The sequence below is a fragment of the Chroicocephalus ridibundus genome, chromosome 5 (genome assembly GCF_963924245.1).
Source record: "Chroicocephalus ridibundus chromosome 5, bChrRid1.1, whole genome shotgun sequence".
NCBI classification, from domain to species: Eukaryota; Metazoa; Chordata; class Aves; order Charadriiformes; family Laridae; genus Chroicocephalus; species Chroicocephalus ridibundus.
In genome coordinates, this window is record NC_086288.1 from 55545315 (window position 1) to 55566260 (window position 20946).

The 20946-nt window shown below is 36.6% G+C and overlaps 1 protein-coding gene across 8 annotated transcripts in view; it reads left to right on the top strand.

The window, feature by feature from the left end:
• JAKMIP1 (janus kinase and microtubule interacting protein 1) overlaps positions 1 to 20946 on the top strand; it is a 157011-nt gene that overhangs the window by 57823 nt on the left and 78242 nt on the right. For 7 of the 8 annotated variants that reach the window (XM_063335447.1, XM_063335448.1, XM_063335453.1 and 4 more), the window contains one exon: positions 13118 to 13392. In XM_063335447.1, coding sequence (XP_063191517.1) covers positions 13264 to 13392 — 129 coding nt within the window. In that variant the 5' untranslated portion in view covers positions 13118 to 13263. Of the gene's footprint in view, positions 1 to 5214; positions 5286 to 13117; positions 13393 to 20946 lie in introns of all 8 variants that reach the window. The other variant, XM_063335450.1, reaches the window with a different exon arrangement.

The following is a 20946-nucleotide window of genomic DNA, read 5'->3' on the forward strand; positions in this document are numbered from 1 at the left end:
ATATGATTTGATTATGGCAATATATGTGGGGGGGAAAAAAAGGCATGTTTTATGGATAGCATTGTATAAATGTTGATTTCCAGGAGAATAGTTTTGAAGGACACTAATTATTCTCAACACCTGAAACTTACCCTTTCTGAAGGAAATCCATCCTGTGTGCATACACACATACTATATTTATACATATTTATGTTAAGTATATCATGAGGACCTTTGTATTGCAAGTAGTCCTAAGCAAAAACATATTTTTAAAATGTGCCTTTATGTGTTTCCATATTATAATCAGCTGGAACAATAGCAATCAATTTCATGGTGGTGTTCAGTAGCTCAGCGCTGCAGTTCTGCAATCGAGTACTCTAGGGTGGCACAATGTATTATTTTGAGGAAACTGCTTTCTATCAGACTTCTGTTTAATTCATGGAGTCATGGAGACCTTTCTGCTCCTTTTCTGCCTTGTGCGATCTTTTTGCACATCCTATATTTTGCATCAAATTTGGTGTCGGTGTGCCTGAAAAATATTACATACTGAAATACTTCCATCTCCCAGCTGAGTTCACTTTTTATTTAGTGTGGACTGTGTTCTGTGTTTGTGTTAAAAACTAAACTTTAACACAAACTAGAAAGTCTACCTTGAGATTGTTCGAAAAGTTACTTCAGATGTGAACATATTTAATAGAAACACATTTATTAACTTTTCTGATGCAAAAAAGTCTGAAATTTATTTCACTGATTTGAATCTGTGTGATCCTCTTTACCTGAATTATTTTTAGATGTTGAGCCACTGTTTAGATATTCTATCCCAAGTAACAAACAGATGTATTAAGCATTTATTGTCTGGAAAAAACACCACATTATCAAAGCCAGAAGTTTTACTGGCTATTGAAAATTTTTCAAATGTTTATCATCACACTGCCCTGCTCTGGGGGCAGTACTGCTTCATGATCCAGGAAGAATTCTCTCTATTTACACTTTAGGAAAGGGAGATAAGAGAAGCTAACAGTTCAAGTTTGTTAAAAGAGTGTGACAGACTAGTATGTCTGAGAGGGATTCCTATGTAGACAGAATGATGGGTTTTGTAGGTGCACTCTGAGGTCAGGACCGTTAGGGATGCAAATCTCTATTTAGTCCTGAAGATGACCAAGATGGAAAATGTTGAAGGGTGGAAGGTGATCAGAATTAAATCCTTTGAATAGGAGAAAAGTTGAAATTTGATTAGTTGGCAACCCCTGAACACAGTCCTATGCAGGTTTGATAAGCATCTTTGCCACAACCCTGCTAGCCCATGCACTACTTCTTGCTATTAAAACAAAAATAGAAGTTTGGGGGAGAAAAAGAAATTCTGGTTGACTTTTGTGAAATCTAGCTTAAAATTAAGAAATGCAAAGGGGAACCAGGTGAGGGAATATACTGGGATGTAAGTGACAAGTGTCCGATCCGTAGCAGAGACATTTCTATTGCTTCATTGAGGAGCTTGCATTTCTTTACTGAGGAAATACTTTATTGCCTTCTGGTTGTTTCAGACAAGAGGTGGAAAGGGAAGCAAAAGAATTATAGTACTTTGCTGTGCTTCTGAAACCTAAGCTGGTACTGTTTTGCCTTTGGGATCAGTTGTGCTTTATTCTGCCTGTTCAAGAGTGGCGGTTTAGTATTTCTGTGCTTTTTCAGGAAACTGTGGAAAGCTGACTTCCCATCTTTCTCAAGTAAAATAACTTGTGTTAAACTGCTTGCAAGAGTGCAGTTGTAACAATTTCCTGCACAAGCGTAATTTTAAATTTCCCCTGCCTTACATTTAGTGATCTACACATGAATGATTTTTTTTTTTAAGTTAATAAAAGCCAATGAAAGAAAGGGAGCAGGGAGAAGGGGTTATATTGCTGGTGGAAAGCAGTTTCCAAGTGTGCTGGATGTTATTATAACCCAAGAAAAAAGAGAAATTTAGTAGTAGAAGGGAGGTGGAGAGTATTTGGGCATATCAATTAACTTCCAACGATCAATCTAAGATTTAAAAGTGGGGCCTCTAGACAGGACAGTGAAAGGAAACCCATTACCTAACTATTTACGGTGAAGACCTGCATATCTCAAAGGAAACATCTAGTAATTTCCTATCCTTAATCCTTTACAACATTTGGGAAGTGTTAGTGAAGATCTCTATGGTTTGGTGTTTCCAAATTTTTACTGCTAAAAAAATAATAAATAAGATACGTTTGTAGCATAGGCATTTGAGTTGATATTCCATGGGTGAGGAAAGAACATGGTCACACTTAAGAGCCCCGGCTTTTCACATTGTTCACTGAAAAAGGCAGCATTTCAGCATTTTCTCTTTCCTGTACAAGAGCAGTGTATGCAAATAACAAGTAAGTCTTTATTTGTGTGTAACTTTCAGCTTTCATTTCACCTTTTTTTTTTTCTTCTTCTTCTGATACGCACTTTTCTTCCTTTTCTTTTTTCTGTCTTTCGGAACTAGTGGTTGTGAGGAAAGAGCAGAGAAGCAGCAGATAGGACTGTTATTTAGTCTAGTGGTAAGAAGTGGGCTACATCACTGAGAAGATTAGCTCTCTTTTTTCCTGTATTAGAGCCTTCTTAAATAGGCTCCATTCTGGTAGTCTGTTTCCCAGGGTATATGCCTTCTGCCCCCCACCTCCCCATCTCTTACGCCTCCCCTCCCTTCCTGTTTTGGAAACAGCTAGTTGAGGTTTTGTTAGTATAGCTTTGTTATTTTAGAGGTGAAAAACTGCAGTGTTGCTGCCATAGCTGTGCTAACCTTAACCCTAAAGCAAAATCTTACTCAGAGATTCACCCAAAGTTTATGGAGGTGATGTGTGATGTGGAAAGAATAGTTTTTTTGGCAATACCTATTTCCATATTTTTCCCCTGAATCGTCAGTAAGAGTAACTGTGCTTGTAAACTCACTGCCAGCACCCCAACTTTTGAGGCTTCCCTCTGCCACCTCTTTTAGGGGATGAGGAGAGCAGAGGGACAGAACTGAATATGAAGATCAATTCATAGCAGAAATTATATGGATACGAATACATTTTTACACAACTGTGGATGCAAATTTAGGATTGCTACTGTGTCCTATTTATATGACAATGCAACTTGAATAAAGATTTTGTCCGTAGTCAAAGATGATTTACAGAACCACTTAGACCTTGCAGAGAATGGCCGCCTTTGCAGGCACCATGGGAAGAAGGAGGTTGTGTTCATTCCTTATGAACCATAAACATCTTTTGTTCAGCCACAAGGACTCCTGTAAGCTTTAGGTGAAATGTCTTGACCTCACCTTACCTAAAAACACTGTACCATCTTTATGGTCTGCTCTCTGAAACAGTATAGTGAAATGAAAACTTGATTTCCCAATGAAAGAAAAAATGTTATATAGGTAAAAAGGATAAGGACGTTTTCCCCAGAGTGAACAATAAATCACTTTTTAATTCCCCTAAATGACCAAACCAGCCTGAATATGACTGCATTCAGTAGTTTGAGATACACTGCTAGCAGTGCTGGGCACCTCATAAAATAGATACCCCCATAAATTAGATACGCAACTTGCTTTCTAGAAAGCTCAAAATTGCCTATACAAGTAACCATTCTTTCAAATTTAGGAAGCTTTATTTCTATAGAAATATATTTGTGTGTATTGATTAATTTTTGAGCTTCAAAATACCTTCAAAAAACCTTAGCCTGTGTGTTACCCATAAAATAATCATTATTATTATTATTATCCAGTTAGATTTGAAATTAGATTTGAATGGGGTGTATCTTGCTTCAAGAATGTTAAAGTTGAGCAGGAGTCCTTGATAAAGCAATCAATCTAATTTGGGCAGCAGTCAGCCTCATAGTCTATAGTGGCTTGTCACAGAGTAGTTCTGGAGTTTGTATTTATATCTAATTGCATATTTCTCTCTTTTTAAGCTCAATTATGACTGAATGTGTCTTTGTTTTTTTGACATTCTGAGGGATGCTATCCTTAAAATTATGATTCTGATGCATGTTTCTGGTTAAAAGTATTTTCTGCAATTTTCATGGCCACCACATTCAACTCCAAGCATCTTCAGAAAGCACATTCGTATTTCTGGTGGCCAACTTGCCAACAACCTTTCCAACAAGGCTGGCAAGGTTTGAATCAAATTTGCTGGCAGTTACCAGAAGGGTATTTTACTGGTAATCTTCTCACGGTGGTGAAGCATTTTCAGTTTGTGGATATTGGAGGATGGTTACACAAAGAAAGTCTTTAGTTCACAAAGTTTCTCCTCTGTGCTTTTCTTGTGCTTTGTCGTGCTTGTCTCTGTTCTGTTTAAGCTGAGAAAGAAATGAAAGTTTGTCTCCAGGCTCTTGCTGTGTTAGCATCTAGCTGTGCATTTTACTGGCTGTAGTTTTAAGCTGCTGCACTGCTCCCTTTTGCAATTTAGAGAAATGAGAGGGGAAAGAAGCTACTGTCTGGGTGAAATATCCAGTTTAAATATTTTATCCCAGGTGATGCAGTTACATCAGCCAGTCACCAGAGTGACTTAAACTCTGTTCACTCCAATGAACATTCACTCAAACATCAATACTTGAAATGCAAACATTAGGTGGCTGATTATCAGAGCACTGTTATGAGAAAGTTAACAGATCTTGTGAGGGAATTGCAGTTTTGTGAGACACTAAATTTGATGATTCCTGCCAGCTAGCAATTGTAAACTCTTGCTAGGTTTCATAGGCCTCATTTCTCATAACCCCTATTCAATCTCTCATATTTTAATATTGTCCTCAGAACATCTTTCTGGGGTAGGCAAGTGTAATACCTGTTTTACTGAGAGATCAAGTGGTTTGTTCAAGGTCATATAAGGAATCTGTGACAGAACCATAGACGGAACCAAAATCCATCAAACCTTAGTGTGTGTGTTACACATCGAATAATAATTATAATTATTATTATTATCCAGTTAGATTTGAAATTAGATTTGAATGTGGTGTATCTTGCTTCAAGAATGTTGAAGTTGAGCAGGATTCCTTGATAAAGCAATCAAACACAAGTTTGAGGTCCTAAATTCCTGAGTACAGGTGGGTATTTTCTGGGGACTCAGTGACGCTGAAATTTAAGTAACAGCACTGCCAGCTCTGTAGTGTGTATATTTATTTTGACCTCAGGAACCAAGGAACTTGACTTTAAAAGTGGAGCATGATGGCATCTTTGGAAAATAAAGCACGTTCATTCCTGTATTTCTGGAATAGGCTGACATCTTCATTTTGGCTGAGTGTCTTGATTTTAATGAGAAGATTTGTCGAAGTCAAGCTGCCCCTTGGTAGGTGAGGAAGTTTTGTCATTAACCTGCTCACTGTTACAACTGTCTTTATTGTGCTGACTGATATGCTCGTGCTGCTCTGCACATAGCTGTCTAATTCTTCTGTGATGGAGCAGTAAGGTGGGAGTGTGGGCTGGCTGGCACAATACGGTGTGGCTTGCAGGTTTAGTAAAGGTGATTGATTGCGCACAATAATTATTGAGATGAGAAACAGCGTAATCAAATCATGCCACCTCTGCTTCACTGTTCAGCTGGTAACTAGATCACATCCCCGTGTCCTTTTTCTCCTCCTTACACCTACTTGACCTCTCAAGTTTATCCTATTGATTTACAAAATAAAATAAATATTTATCATTCAGTAAAGTGTTAGATGACCCCAGTTTTTTTCCCCACTGAGGTTCCACCTCTCTCTTGAGTCGTCAAGTTGGGAATCTGAACCTCTCTCCCCAAACCTGTCAGTTATCTTGCACATCTTCTACACAGCTGTCATCCCTGAAACTTTCATTTTTCCAGTTTCAGGTTTTAACTATTCTAACCCTTTATGATAAAAACAATAATAATGATGGTTTAAAAAAAGAAATCCAAAGGAACCTTCCTGCAAAAATCATGTAAATAACTAAACAAATGCAGTCCGGTATAATCCAAAAGCCCAAATTTGGCAGGATGCTTAGTCTGTAGGGTGTCAGTGACAGTGAATAAAGGTATTAGAATCTATCTCTGTATTTGGCATTTATCTAGCCCTAGCTGGGAAATGCTACAACCTACCCTTTCTTCCCATCCCTGTTTTTGCTCTTAAATACTGTGCCTTAAAGGGAGTGCTGCTCCTCAGGGAAAGCCCAGGCATCTCCCCGTGTCACACTCAGGCTACGGTCAGCAGGGCAGGATGCTGGGCATACATTCCCCCAGGCAGCAGGCATCTTGTCAGGTCTCCTGTGTCTGCTCAGAAGAAAGGAACTGGCACAGAGACTGGGGGAAGAGCTCTGCCTAGAGCTGCCTCTCTGGGGTTGCAGCCTGAAGGGCTCGCAGCCTGAAGGGCTCTAACTCTCTAATGGAGCTGAGTTTGGAAGGTTGTGGAAGGAGGGGTTTGTTTTATCATTTTTAGTTGCATTTGAACTTTGCCTTTTTATGCTACTGTCCCTTTTTTTTAATTTTATATATGTGTCACAGGACTGCTGTTTGTAGCATTTTATCTTTTAATATTGTTAGTAGGGTGATTTTAATAATTAATCCACAAAACAGTGCTATGAGTGTAATTGGGTAAATAATAATAAAGAACGATCATCCATCAAAGCCAATGAATGTTTTTTTTTATTTACTTAGAAGGCCTGGGATCAAGCTCATAACTTTTTGAGAAGGGATTCAGGTCAAGCTTTCAGTAACTCCTAGCATATCATGGTGTCATGCAGCGCAGAAAGGGAGTTGCAGAGGGCACCTGCATCGGGTCTGGAAGGGGCCAGCAGGGCTGGGGGGAGGAACGTGGCAGCGACAGTTTGGAGGAGATCTGGTTGACTTCCTATCCTTCCTAACAGGGCTGTATTTGAGGCAGTGCTTGCCACCACTTTCCTGCACGAAGTCTATGTCATACTGTATCGTAAGGCAACTGTGCTGCTCACTGGGCACTACGTACATGTCTCCAAACTTGCTGTGGTGTTGTGCAAACACATTCATTGTGTATCTTTGCCTCTGCTTTTTGTTCCTATCCCTTTATGTAAACTTGTTATTTTTGATTGTTCTCTGCTGTGCCTGTAGATTTGACCTGAGCAGCTGTAGCAATTTGAGGAGATTATCAGTTTCAGGATATGAGACAGGGGTCTTGTGTCTGAGATTAGCATTTTTGCACCCAAATGGTTGCATTTCTGTTGTTGCCTGGCAGTGGAACGGCAGTGAAAATTGTCTGTAGTCACAGTAAGTAGTTCATTTGAATTTACATTTTTGAACTGTGGTCCAGCAGTTTTCCTCCAAAATAATCTATACAATCGGAGACCTTTTGTTCCTTCAAATCTTTTTCCATCATGTAACCATCATGTGGTTCCCGGTCTAAATGGCTTGCAAGAATTACTGAAGATACTGTCCCTTCTGTAAAGAACTTTAACACAGTTTTTTTTTAATATGTATACATAATAAATTCAAATTAATCTTGGTGACTAAATGCATTTGTGATTCCTTCCCTTCCCTCGGCCTTGTCATCTTCAGCTCAAACATTCCCTTTTACTGTGTATTAACTTGTGATGTTTTCTTGTAAATTAAGAACTAGGGGTTTTTTTTTTTTTGGATGGGCTGCTTGTGTCCTTTGACTAGAATGAGGCCATCAATGTGCTGGATGCTATCTATTGCAGTAGTACCAATCAAAAATAATTACTCAGTGTTTTATGGTTGTCTGTAGTAGGTACATATGTGTTTGAGGGTGTGTACAGGGTTTAAATGAGTTTGATATACTTTGATTATTATTTTTTTTGTGTGTTATGCAGTGACTTGGAAACATATTTTAGTTGCGTGTGTTTTAACGGATGCATACATGACAAAGGCAACCACTTAAGTGAAAATGAATACATTGGTGAAATTCATTATGAAATTTGCCAAACTCTAGTACTGTTAATTGTTCCACGAAGACCTGGAAGGCAGTGATTTGCGACGGGATGTTAAAACGTGGGTACTGATTCCTTGGGGCAATGGGAGTTTTCTGAAAGACTGTACCGATACAGAATCTCAGCAGGTCACCTTTTCTGACATGCCATTGAAAAAAATAATGGATGAGCTAACTTACAAATACTAAGCTCATCCATAGGGTATCACCTGCTATGAAACCTTCTGAGTGAGGTGTCATAAAAGCCTAATTCATGCTACACTGGAATCTCTACAAAGTAGAGAAGTTACCTCGGTTGAACTGTGCTCAACAAGATAACGTTACTGTGGGCTCTTTCTGCAAAACAACAGTTAATATTTAGAGCTTCCTGATGATTGCTTTCCATATAGTTTGGACTTATAGGTATATTGTTATTAAAGCAAGAATGGCTCAGAACTGTAGGCTGTGAGTCTGCAAAAATGAATCTGGAGCTGTTATTAACAATAAATGTGCTTTTGGTTTTATCCACCAAAAAAACCCTATCACAAATGGCACTTACAAAAGTGTTCCACTGTAAGGAAACTCCGCATTTCCCTCAGTGGGATAGGATTTAAAATAACCCTCAAAAGCTCTACTGTTATAGAAATAGACCTGTCTCTGTAGGTGGCTAACAAATGAGTATCTAAAGTGTGACTAGTCTACAATATACTTAGAAAATTGTTCTGATAATGTGTATTTATATTTTTTGGCTGTGAAAAGTATTATTTTTACATCCTGTAGAGATGCTTTTGCTTTTATCCATTCAGTCATGTTTTGTTACATAGAAGTGAGAATTGAAGCAGGAAATGTAGGTCATCTGAACCGTGTGAGAAATGTGCCTTGGGCATTGAGAACTATGAATGTTGCCTCCCATACAGTCACTGCTTGATTTTTAACTGTTTTCTTAAACTGTAACATAGGTGAACTGGCAGTTACTTCCGAAGTTTTCATTGTACCTGTGTTCACTGCATTTACTATTGTTGGGTGCTCGGACAATAACATTTATTTTAAACTTCTTGAATATTCAGAATTGTGCTGTACTAAGAATGTATTTACATCTCATGTTCACAAGCGTAATAAGGGTTATGGGTAGCCCATAGTAGGTTCTGCAGAATTATAAGAGAAAGTCTGAAATTAAATGAAAAAACACCACTTATGTTGGAAAGTGTCTAGATGAAGATGGTTCCCCTTCCCGTTCCCCTACCTGTGCTTTTGCTTGGTGTTTCAGCTGAGATGACTCATTAACAACTACACCTTCCAAAAATCAGGTTGAAGCTGAATAAAGTTGTTCAAATCTGGATTAAGACTGGAATACTGAATTTTGGATGACAGCATTTAGTAGATTTTTCTTGTTACCATGCTAGTTTATCCGTATTTATTACTTGGGTTTATGGGTGTGCTTGCTGTTCTTCTTGATAACTATTTATTAAGGTAAGACTTGCTGTCTAAAGATATAACCCTCCACTTACTTCAGGTATTCAGTACAGAATCAAGTTTAAAGACTTGCATTTCTTTAAATGGACTTATTTTTCACCAGAAGCTATTAAGTTCCTTCTTTTCTTACTGTTAAGTAACAAAAATTCCTTGATGCTACATTTTCACACTTTTGCAATAATTAATTTTTCTTTTTTTCTGTTAAGTTTTATTGATATTTAATATCTAGAAGTATCGTATAGCAATTCATGACTTAGTTCTAGGCCTTTCTTGCTAAAACCAGGGAAGAGATTGAAGTAATGATAAAGTACGTCCTTTAAATCTGCAAAGCAAATACAAGAGAAATTGGAAATTGGAAGTTATGATTGGAACACTGATTTGGTTTTCCAGGTACCTCAGGCATTTAATGGATTTCCCAAAACATTTAGCACAAATGGAGTAATGTTTTGTTAATCATGTTAAATATTTTGATCTCTCACATGTGAGTCCCCTAAACTGTTGAACAATTGATTCAAATCCAGTCAAGTTTATTTCTTTTGTTGTTGTTGTTCTTTTTCTTGAATTACAAGTGCCCTTATGCCTATCAAGTAAAGTGAGACATTTGCTATATTCCAAAAATGAAAAGGTGACTTGTGATTTAGAACCCATTACTCTTTCCTATCTTTTTTTTGTGAAATATAAAATATGTTCAAATGATCTTAAGGTTTGCAATAAGAGTGTAGAACTCTCAGTGTAGGAAGTGGCTCTTTTTATTCATGGAGTGATTGTGGGACTGTATTGTGGTGGCTTCATGAACTTGCCTCTTAACTGACATATGGTGAGTTAACAAATAGGTTGCTGGTTGAAGCTTCTGGGTCAGTAAAGTCAAATTTTGTCAGAGTAGAATATTTTTTCTTTCTTTTTTTCTCAGTGTGTTTATTAGTTTAATTTTTTTTTTTTTTTTTTTTTAAATCCTGACCTTTATCCAAACAGTAAATGTGGGCAGTCAGCTAGAAGGGAATCTAGGCACTCCCTGGTTCTAAACCTTTCATTTGGGAATCAAGATGCATACTCTTCTACTGTAGCCCTTGCGTGTCTGGGCTTTGTGCCTCTCTGAGTGCACAGAGAGGCTTTCTGTTGCCATAGTTCCCGCTTTTGAAATAGATAGGCTGAAGGATATATCTAGGGAAGAGTAAACATGGAAATGTTTCTGAGCCCACCAACACAGGTTGATGGGCTGTTTTGTTTTGTTTTAATTAATTGCCTGTAAGAGAAGAGGGTGATGTTCTTCAGGTTCTGGGCCTAAGCTTTTATTTTACCTGAATGGTACGATTTTTAACTGTTGTGAGTTGCAGGGAAAAGATTGAGAACAATGTTTTGAGATTCCCATTTTTTTTAAATTCCAAAGAGTATGTCAAAGAATAGTGCTGAACTCTATTTTTAAAGCTAATTTAAGTGCTAAATGTAATTTGAACAGCATTAAATAATGCATATTATATTTAGACCACCACGCATTCAAAGGTAGACAACAGCATTATTCTGATACCTTTCTGTAGGACCTGATTTGTTATAGGGTTTGAATGATGGTAGCTCTGGGATAAAATATGAACTCTGCAGTCATTGAGAGTTTTACATGCCCAGGACTTCAGAGACAGGCCATCCCCTGAAGTGTGTAAATATAAGTTTAGATGTTCATATTGAATGGTCTAGTATCTTCATAATATGCTTGGAAACATGGTACGGCCAGGAGTGATTATTGTTACTGAACAAAATACACGTGATAATTTCTAAACATTTCAGGAATAATTCCTCGGCAGTATCTGAATACACCAGATAGCCTTTGAGATAAGGAACAATTTATTTCCTCTTCCAGCACTGTAAATGTTGTGGAATTATTATAGATTGGATTTGCACATCTATGTTAGTTTAGATTTTCTTTACAAATTGACCAGGGAAATAACACTAGCAACTGATTTTGAACTGAAATTTTCCATACAGTTAATGATTTTGGATGAAATATATTGATTAAATAGTCTTTAGTTTCAGTCTTTAGCATCATAGGAACTCCACAGATTAATAGCATGGAATTTCTTTACTAAGAGCAGTAATTCCTGAAGTTTCTTCTACTCACTAAAGAGTTCTTTGTTTCAAGTTACTGTAAGAATAATACTAATTTATTTTTCTTGAATCAACAATTATGTGTAAAATAACAGTAGCACCAGTGTTTATTTGTTTTGTATGGTCGGCTTGATACATAAATAAAATTTTAAAAAATTTAAATTTCCTGTTTTTTTCATAAATTATATATTAAAAATGCTCACTATCATGAATTTAAGAAACAGATTAGATTTTATTGCATGGGATAAATTGTTAGATTATTAAGTTTGGGGGGAAAAACATCTGATATTACAAAACAAAACAATGATTTCCCTTAAGTTACTTAACAAATAACTGGTATAGTTGGTATTTTTTCTATTGCTTTTTATAAATGAAAGAACTCCATGGGAATATTGTCAAACAGACTGAGATTTGGTGTTCTGAATTCTGTTCACTTTTTTTCTAATTTCACTTGTCATTTTGAGCAAGATGTGTAACTCCTTGGTTTCTGTTTACCAGTCCTTAAAGAGGAGAACAAAAGTTATGTATTTAGTTGAACTCACCAAATGATGTTTGTCTGTATAAACCTGAAGTATTAGTTGTTAAGCCTTTAGAAAGTATCTGCTAAAGAATGCATGCGATTTTCACTCTAATACAATTTCTAAAATAACTCTCAGCGGAAGTAGGTTGGAAAGAGCAACTTATTGTTTGAAGCAATTTGGTAGCAATTTTCTTGGAAATATAATACTCCGAGAACGCAGTTCAGTATTAAAGTAGGAATCTCTCTGCTTTGTTGGCAGTTTAATGATGAAAATTATGTGGATGTTTAAAATGAGCAGAGGACGTGGGTTTGGAAACTAATTCAATATTGATAGCACTTGTTGCTCAGTTTGTTCTTGTGATGACCAAGTTATTCTTGGAGAAGAGCAGAGAGGAAAAAAAGCCTCAGATTAAGCTTCTATAACTACTCATGAAGCAAACTAATTATGGGATTTCTTAATTATTGGAATCAGGGTTCTTTGTTTGCTATTGATATTCTCCTTGAATATTCCATAAGGCTGACTTGAATAATTTTAAGCTTAGAGGCATACTGGGGGATTAAACTGAAGTTAAATACCTTCATTTTTTTATTAGAGCATTTCAAATGATATCAACCCTGAACATAAGCACTTTATATATGTGATATTTTGTGGTATTTTGAAGAAGTAATTTTAAAATGTTTTTCCAGTTTTGTGATACCTTTTCCATATAACCTGATGCTGTGAGACTCAGTGATAACTATGAATGATACAATTATGAATTATAACTGATACATCACGATTAGAAGTGCTTTCTTCTTAGTACAGGAAATAAACTATTCCCACTGATATACCACCAGCCTCAATTAATTTATGGCTGTCCCTGTGCCTCTGGCGAGTCCTGAGCATGGTCCAAGTCAGGTCTTGAATAAGATTTGATTTCTTTTTTTATGCTATATTCATCATAACTGTAAAGAGTTTCTGTAGACCTCAGGTTACAGTGGGTAGAGTTTAGATAAGATGATGAAATATTTTGTAACTTCTTCTTTTCTGATCCATTTCGTTCAAAGTCTAGTACCCTATGCAAAATAGTATATACTACAAGAAAGTTCAGTGTGCTTTAAAACTGGATCTTAAGTCTGAGGTCTGGTTCTGCTCAATGCTGCAGCCTAATTCTGTTCCTACTACTTTGTTTCTTCCAGGACATGACAGACTGCTCCCACGATGGCAGAGATTTGCGTGAAAGATTTTGTTGAACACTGCATGACTCTTAAATGCTAAAAGCAGAAGGCACTAGCTAGTAGCTCAGTGTGGGGCAAAAATTTTATTTTAAACATAAAAAATAATTATGTCAAAGAAAAGCCGTGCCAAGGGAGAGAAGTCCGACATGGAGATTGAAGCCCTGCAAGCTGCTAATGAGGAGCTACGAACTAAACTAACCAACATCCAGATAGAATTTCAGCAAGAAAAAAGCAAGGTATTTGTCTATCTTTTGTGATTTTTTTTTTTTTTTTTTAACAGTAGCACTGTTAGAAGCCAGCAAAGCTTGAATCTCAAACCTACTCACTACTAAAATGCATTAGCCTTTAAAAGAAAACATGGGACAAAGAAGTGAAATCAGAAGAAGGGCCACTGATGAAATGAAATTGGTGCCAACTATTTTAAATAATGTGCAAAAGGAAGTAAATATCCCCAAACCCAAACATCCAGTGACTGAAATTTGCAGTCGCAGCAATGCCAATGGCCCTAGCTTGTGTGACTTAAAGGCAACAAGGGAGTTTTGTATTTGATCTTAGCACTGAAAACTCTATGTTGTAAAAAGAAGTGTCTTCAAAGTCAAACATCAGCACCATATTCAAAGCGTGTCAGTTTAAATGCCTATGGAGAATGTAAATTAACTGGAAATCAACTGTGTAGGAGTCCTGATATGATTTTGCTGAGGTTATGTGTGCCGTTGCTCTGAGCTGTTAAATGATGCATTCAATTGCTAATGAAACACATCCATCAATATTTGTCTATCTAGCACATGTTCAACAGGTATTTGAGTAATCAAGAGAACACCTAGGAGAAATTGTTCATTCATGAAGTACGTACATATTCGTAAAGATTAGCATTTGCTTTTATATATCTCTGAAGCAGTTTAAAATATGGACAAACCAATAAGGTTATTTCTATTCTATTAGTTTATTAGTCTTGATTAGTGCATTTGACTTTGCACAAGACCATCCTGGAGATGAATCCATGTGCAGATGCAGTTATCTCTGTTTCTTTGGTGATACTGTAGTTGCAAGAGTTTCAAGGACTTACTGGTGGAACAAGTATGCGCTGAACACTTGTTCACTTTATACAACATAGGTTTGTTCTAGCCTTGTTTCTTTATATTGGTTTAAAATTTGGAACATGTGAATAATAACATTCCTGTATGTTCTAGTTTCTTTAACAGCCTTGTGTGGTACTCAGCTTTGAATGGTCTTATTTTTTTGATATTTTAATTAAAAAGCAAACAAAACCCCCCTACAAATATAATCTTCAGAATTTACTTCTTACAGAGGAAAAAGAAACAATAAACCCTTAATTCTTGTTTGACTGATACAATAGGTGCAGTATGTATCAGCCAGCTAAACTTGTGTTGCCTTGGAAATTTTTATTCTTCAAGTAAGAAGCAAAAAGTCATATCTTTTATGGGTTTGCAATATTGATGAGTGAACAAAAAAGTCAGGTTTTTTTGCTATTATCTTCCTCATCTAACTTCTACTTGTTTGATGTAATGAGAATAAATTATAAAACGAGTGGTACAAACTACTTGTGCTTCTTAAAACCACACACCAGGAAATTTACTAGTGGCTGATACTCACTAAAATTGAATTTAGCAGCTGATAAATTGTATTATTTCACTGTCATTTTTAGCATCTCAGTGCTTCTGTTTGGCAAGAGACTTGTGAGCTGATGGTACATTCCATTTACATTAGTAAATTATTTTTTTTTAGTTATTTTGACCTATTTCCCATTTTGTTCTGTGTCACTTCTTATGTAGAAACACAGATGTGAATTTTATTATCATCTTTTAATTGCATTAAAAAGAGCACATAATTATAAAGTTATACCTTGACAGAAGAATGAATTAATTTTGAGTGTTTAAATTATTCATATTCTTAAAAATTCTACAAAAAGATTACACAAACCCTAAGAAGAGTTTAGCCCTGGTATGCTTCCAAGTTTGATGCATTACCTGTAATAGTGTCAAGTTTAACTCTGATTCAACTAAGAATAAATTGTAGCTACGAGAGCACGACAGCTGTAGGAATATTTTCTGTAACTCGTCTGCCTATTTACATACATGCAGTCTGGTAAGAGTTGCTTCAATTTGGTTACCTGTTCATCTTTCTACAGTTTGAGAATTTCTTATTTTCTGGTATATTGAGGTTGTTATAGGAGACACATCTGTGTTTGTGTGCGTATGTGTGCAGACAAATGGGTGAGCTCACGTGTGTAATGTGTAGTTGAATATGAAAGAGGAGATTACAGCCAGAGTGCTCTAAAATCAGTGCAGTCTACAGTAAATGCTACGTCATGTTGCAGTGCGTTTCTGGGAGGATGGGGGAGGTCTTCAACCTCTTTCCCACATCTTTGCTGCAGTGTTTACTCTAAGTTGTTTAGCTAGAATTGAACTGAGTTGTTTATTTCCCACCACCAGGACAACAGCCTGCTCTCTGTCTGTGCAGCAGTTATATAGGATGTCTTGACTGAGAAAAGGAGGAAATTAAAGCCATAGAGATTTTTTCCTCTTTAGACTGTAGTTTAAAAATGAGTAACAAAACCAACAGAAATTACAGTTTGCTATCAGAAAAGTAAAATGCTCTGCCTAGAGAATTCTAAATAAATTAGATGGCTTTATTGGCATGGAGGTAAGAGAGAAAATATTGAAGCTGCTAAACAGACAGCTCTGTGGCCCGTGGGACATACACTGTATTAGGAAAGGTAACAAATTCTTGTGGGGCCAATTCATTTAATTTAATTCTCCTAAACTGTTTTGTCCCACACGTATATGCCTATATTAATGATTTATCTGAGGAAGAACCTTCTAATTGATGAGAGACATCACAAATGGAAATTACTCTTAACATACTTCTGCCTGCAAAATACTGGTTTCTCTGAAATAAAATTTTACCCAAGAGACATCCAAAACTTGTGCCTATCTTCCCAGTTAATTTTGTTTCATTTCTTGTTAAGCCGTTTAAAGACATTTCTCCTGTAAAATTGCTCCCCTCCATGCTTGTGCGATACCTGATCCAAAATGGATATGTTTGCAGTTCTTTGAATATGCATCTTTGTGGATCTTGCTGGTGGTGTTCTGGGCCTCTGATGTATGAGCAGCTGGATTCATTTATATTGCTGAAGGGGTGAAGCAAAAGTTGTGGCCCTGCCTTAGTTCCCTTGTACTGTCTCTTGTTTTGGCAACATTTGTTTGATAGGCTTAGGCAGCCTGTTGATATGTAGCGTGTCATCCTGGGATTGTAGGTTTGCTGACATCTATGAAGAGCCTGGAGAAGGAAATGCATGAACTGAACGTGGGCTCACATACTGCCCTCTCTCTACTGGTAGAAATATTTGATTGGAAGACATCCAAAGTTTGTGTATCAAGTAAGAAAAAAGAGTTGACCAAAGCACAAAAATTGTACTTATTTTGACAAGAATGGAGGCAAGACTTGCTCTAATGGAACCTAAAAGTCTGGTGCAGTAAGCACAAGGGGATGCAGTGAACGAGCATGGTCTTGGCAGTCAGAGTCAAGAAAATGTGAATCAGCAGTGGTTTTATAAATGCCCACGTTGACATCCATGAATACTTAAGAACAAGTATTACAAAGTACCTGTTCCTATGGAGATGGTTAGCCAAACGTTAGAAGGTAGTCTTCCAATACTTTGGGTAATATTTTGTTCTTGATAGCAAGGTGTTGTAGTGTTTGCTGTCATTATTGCTCCATCTTCACTGAATTCTGCTATTGCTTTTAAATATCCATATTTGGCTCATGACTGTACATTTATAGAGTTGAGATCACAACACATCTAGGAGTTAGGATAAATGAGATGTTTCAACTCACTCGCTGCTGTATCACCTCACAATTTTATGGATTGTTTTTGTAAGTCCTCATGCTTTTCCCAAATATCTTTGGGGTTTTTGAGCTTTGATGTCAGATGTTGAATCTGTGTGTAACAGTGATTCCTTGTAAGTTGAAAAAAAATAATCTATTTTCAATATGTGAAATTAAAAAAAAAATAAATTAGAAAGCATGTCATACTGTCAAAACAGCTTTATTTACTGGGGCTTTAAAAAGTCATATGGAAAAGAGTTATGGCCAGTATGTATGGAAGAACTCTAAATACAGTTGTTGATTTGAGAATCCAGGCATACTGAATATGTATATAAAAATGAATGTTATTCCCATCTGCTATGTATGGAATAAGAAAGGAGCCAGTTAACTTACTCAACTTTAAGGAGTGTACTGAATAGAAAGGAGGCACTAGGGTATTGTAATTGGGAATGAAATATGGCAACCCTCTTGGAGCAGGGAAATGGGTGAAGTATTGGTAAAACCATGTATAGTTACTCCTGCCACTACTAATTGGAAATAAAAGGAAGCACATCCCTTTGGGTAGGTTGTTTCCTGACAGCAGTTGAAGGGCATTTGAATTCAGCTGTTCTCTATGCTTGATATATAAATGTAATTTCTCAATACTTAACAAAATCACTAAACCGAGAGAATTTTGGACATCTGTCAAACACTAGACAGTAAGTAACAAAGTTATTAAGAATAAATGCGGCAGTGTTACTTCAATCAGAATTCAAAATTATTAAATGAGTGAATATGCTAGACATGATAATGCAATTTCTAACACAGACAAAACAGATACTGGAGAGGAATGAGACATCGATAGACAGATATGAAGCAATGATTATCTTTAATATGGAGAATCAACAGGAAAGTATGATAATTAAACCTGTTAGATGGTATCATGTTGGAAGAGGTCAACAGAAAACAGAGTGGACGAGATCCTAAAAAACCCTGATGTTACAGTGTTATCTACAGGAAAATTCTACTCAGAACTGTAGTAGAGCTTTTATTACCAAATTATGTATCTAAACTGGAATAAAAGGGCAATCACTGGAGTCTTCGGAACTTTCTAGGGGATCCAAATATAGCACAGGGAAAAGCAGTAAGTTTCAGATATGAACAGAAACAAGTTTTCTGTGATCCTTTGATATTGTCACATTAGGTTAGAAGGTTATCAGAAGTGGGAACACTTGAGGCAAAAAAGATTGCAGCAGATGTGGTGCCTTGATTTTTTTTTTTTTAATTTATTTGTTACTGGCAATGGGCATGCAAGAAGAAAAATGGGGCCAGTGTTATGTCTGCCTTTTTCATAAGTCAGTAATTTTTAATGTCATAATCCAGTGCACACTGAAATTTTAATAGAAAGGATGCTGTTGGCTGGACACCAGGTTACACTACAAGGGTGCATAAATAGGAGTAGAGCTTACATATTTTTTTAGAAAAAGCAAAGCTTACAGACTTCTTTTGTTCTTTATGAAGGAAAGTTGCTATTGCATTTGGTTTTTAAAATAAACAGTAGTGTCTTTTCTTATTGGCCTCACCCCTAGTAACCTGCCTTTTTCACAGCTGGCAACAGATTGCCTACCATAACCTGAGTTCCTCGCAAAAAAAGGCTGTGAGGACAATAACCCTCCCACCTCCCAAGTGATTGACTACTGTGCCACAAATAAAAAACATATGCATTTAAATTCAAGAGAAAAAAACTAGGTAGTCCTTAGTAAGTTCTTATCATAACATTTTTGTTGGGGCAGTGGTTCAGTAGCACTTGGGAACGTATATGGCCTAATAGGTTATTGCTGTTTAGGAATGCGTAACTTTAAAATTATGTCATTGACTCCAGTTCATAACACTGAACTATTATATTTCTGTCTCAAGTGTGCAAAGTACCTTGACAAAGAAAACAACACCAGATGCAAATACTCCATGTTGATGTAATTGTATTGTTTTAAAGAAAATCCTTCTTTCAGGCCCTGTTCAGACATAAGAAAGGGAAGAAGTGATGATGTTTGGCATTATTTTCCAACAAGCTAGCTTCTGCTTTGGCAACAATGATGTGTCAACGTGCACTGATTATTAAAGATTTAATTTAGAAAGGCAGAAAATACCTGTTTTATTGGTACCCTGATACCCTGCCTGACTTTATTTCCCTTTTGGCTTCATTTCTTGGTTATGCTTCATGTTCTGCCTATGAACAGAACAGCTTTCTTCATTTTTAAAAAAAAAAAAGAGTGCCGGAAATTAAAAAAAAAGACAAAATGCTTTAAAGTTTAAGTTCATTTTGAAACTGAGACTCAGGCATATGGGAAAATGCCACACTACTATTTTCATTCAGTCAGTTGCTCTGGAAGCCAGACGTGTACAGATCCGCTCAGTGTGCAGGAGAGAGGGATGGAGGGAGTGTGGAGAGGACAGCTTATGGATTTTGGGGAAAACCTAACAGACAGATATAACTTCCCATCTTATCTGGCAAGAAGCTATAACAAGAAAAGACTTTTTAAAGTCCTTGAGAATTAGGATGCATCTTTTTTCACTGGGTGATGAGTGACAGGCATTTAAAATGCAGTGTAAAAAATCCAGGGGTTTTAGAAGGATTCCTACTCTTTTTGTTTACGTTGCTCTTGCTGAAGCTTTGTAAGTAAAATGATTAGTGAAATATGATAACATTCAATTACTCTGAGTGGTTTAATATGTGTTCTTACAGACAGCAACAATGCATATAGATATTGCTTTCCCTCAACTCAGTGAAAGAGGAAAAGTTGAGTTTGTGTAACTCGGTACTCCAAAATTTTAGAATCCGTTTCTCACATATTAAAAATGCTTTTAGGAAGTCAGATTCAATAATATCTTGTATTAAAAAGTGCCTTTCAATTGCATGCTTTATGTAAAATATGACTAACTTTGAATTACTGTAGTTCTGGAGGTATATTAACCTTGTTTATATATGCCATTATACAGTTTGTTTTCCTGTATCATTGTTACTAGGTTTCATTACTCAGTTTCATTTCAATTTTCCTTGCTCATCAGTAAGAAAATAACTACTAGATTTAAGTAAATAATGAGTGTTGGTTCACTTGCAAATTTATCTATAAACTCATCCATTTGTGATAGTAAATAGGTGAGTAAGTGGCTTAGCTTTGTTACAGTATCACTGCATGGTTTGTGTTAGAAGGGACCTTGAAAGATCATCTAGTCCAACCCCCATGCTATGGGCATGGATGGGAGACTCTTAGACTCTCCTATGGAACTGGGTACCCTAATGCAACCACTGAAAATCAGTGCTATTCGCTATAGGCTTGGAACTAAATGTCATCCTACCAGAAGAAATAACACGTGGATATTTCCTGCAGATAATTTCCAATAGCCAGACTTAGCATTTTGGGAGAAAATTCAATAAACAAATCCATCTTTATTCATAAAGATGTATTATTGGAATCATCCTGTAATAGGGTAACAGTATTTGTGCAATAAAATCTGCTTCTGATGGTGTCTGATTCCACAGCTGTAATTATAGTACTCTCCCAGCTGGTGTTTAGTCCACAGTGTATCTAGAAGACTAATTTCACGACAATGCAGATACCTTTCCTCCCTCTCCTGCTCTAGCCTGTTTCCTTTCTGTTTTTATTTTATTTTGTTTTATTTTTAAATCTAGGGTAAGTTTGAGTTGATTAATCCTCAAAGTTACTGTTGAAAATAACAGGATCATAACACCTTCTGCACAGGGAAAGTCTTCGGTCCCTGCTGTCTAAAGACTTCAAGTGAAGTTCCGACTCCGGAAATCCTATGTCAGTGCTGTGGATTTGATGAGTAACACGTCAGTCTCATTTTATGGTGACACTTAAATTAAGTAGTAATCTTGGATTCGTTGGATGAGCTATGTCTGAGGCTCTTGAGTTAAGATGTCTTGTTTTGCCTAAAGCAAA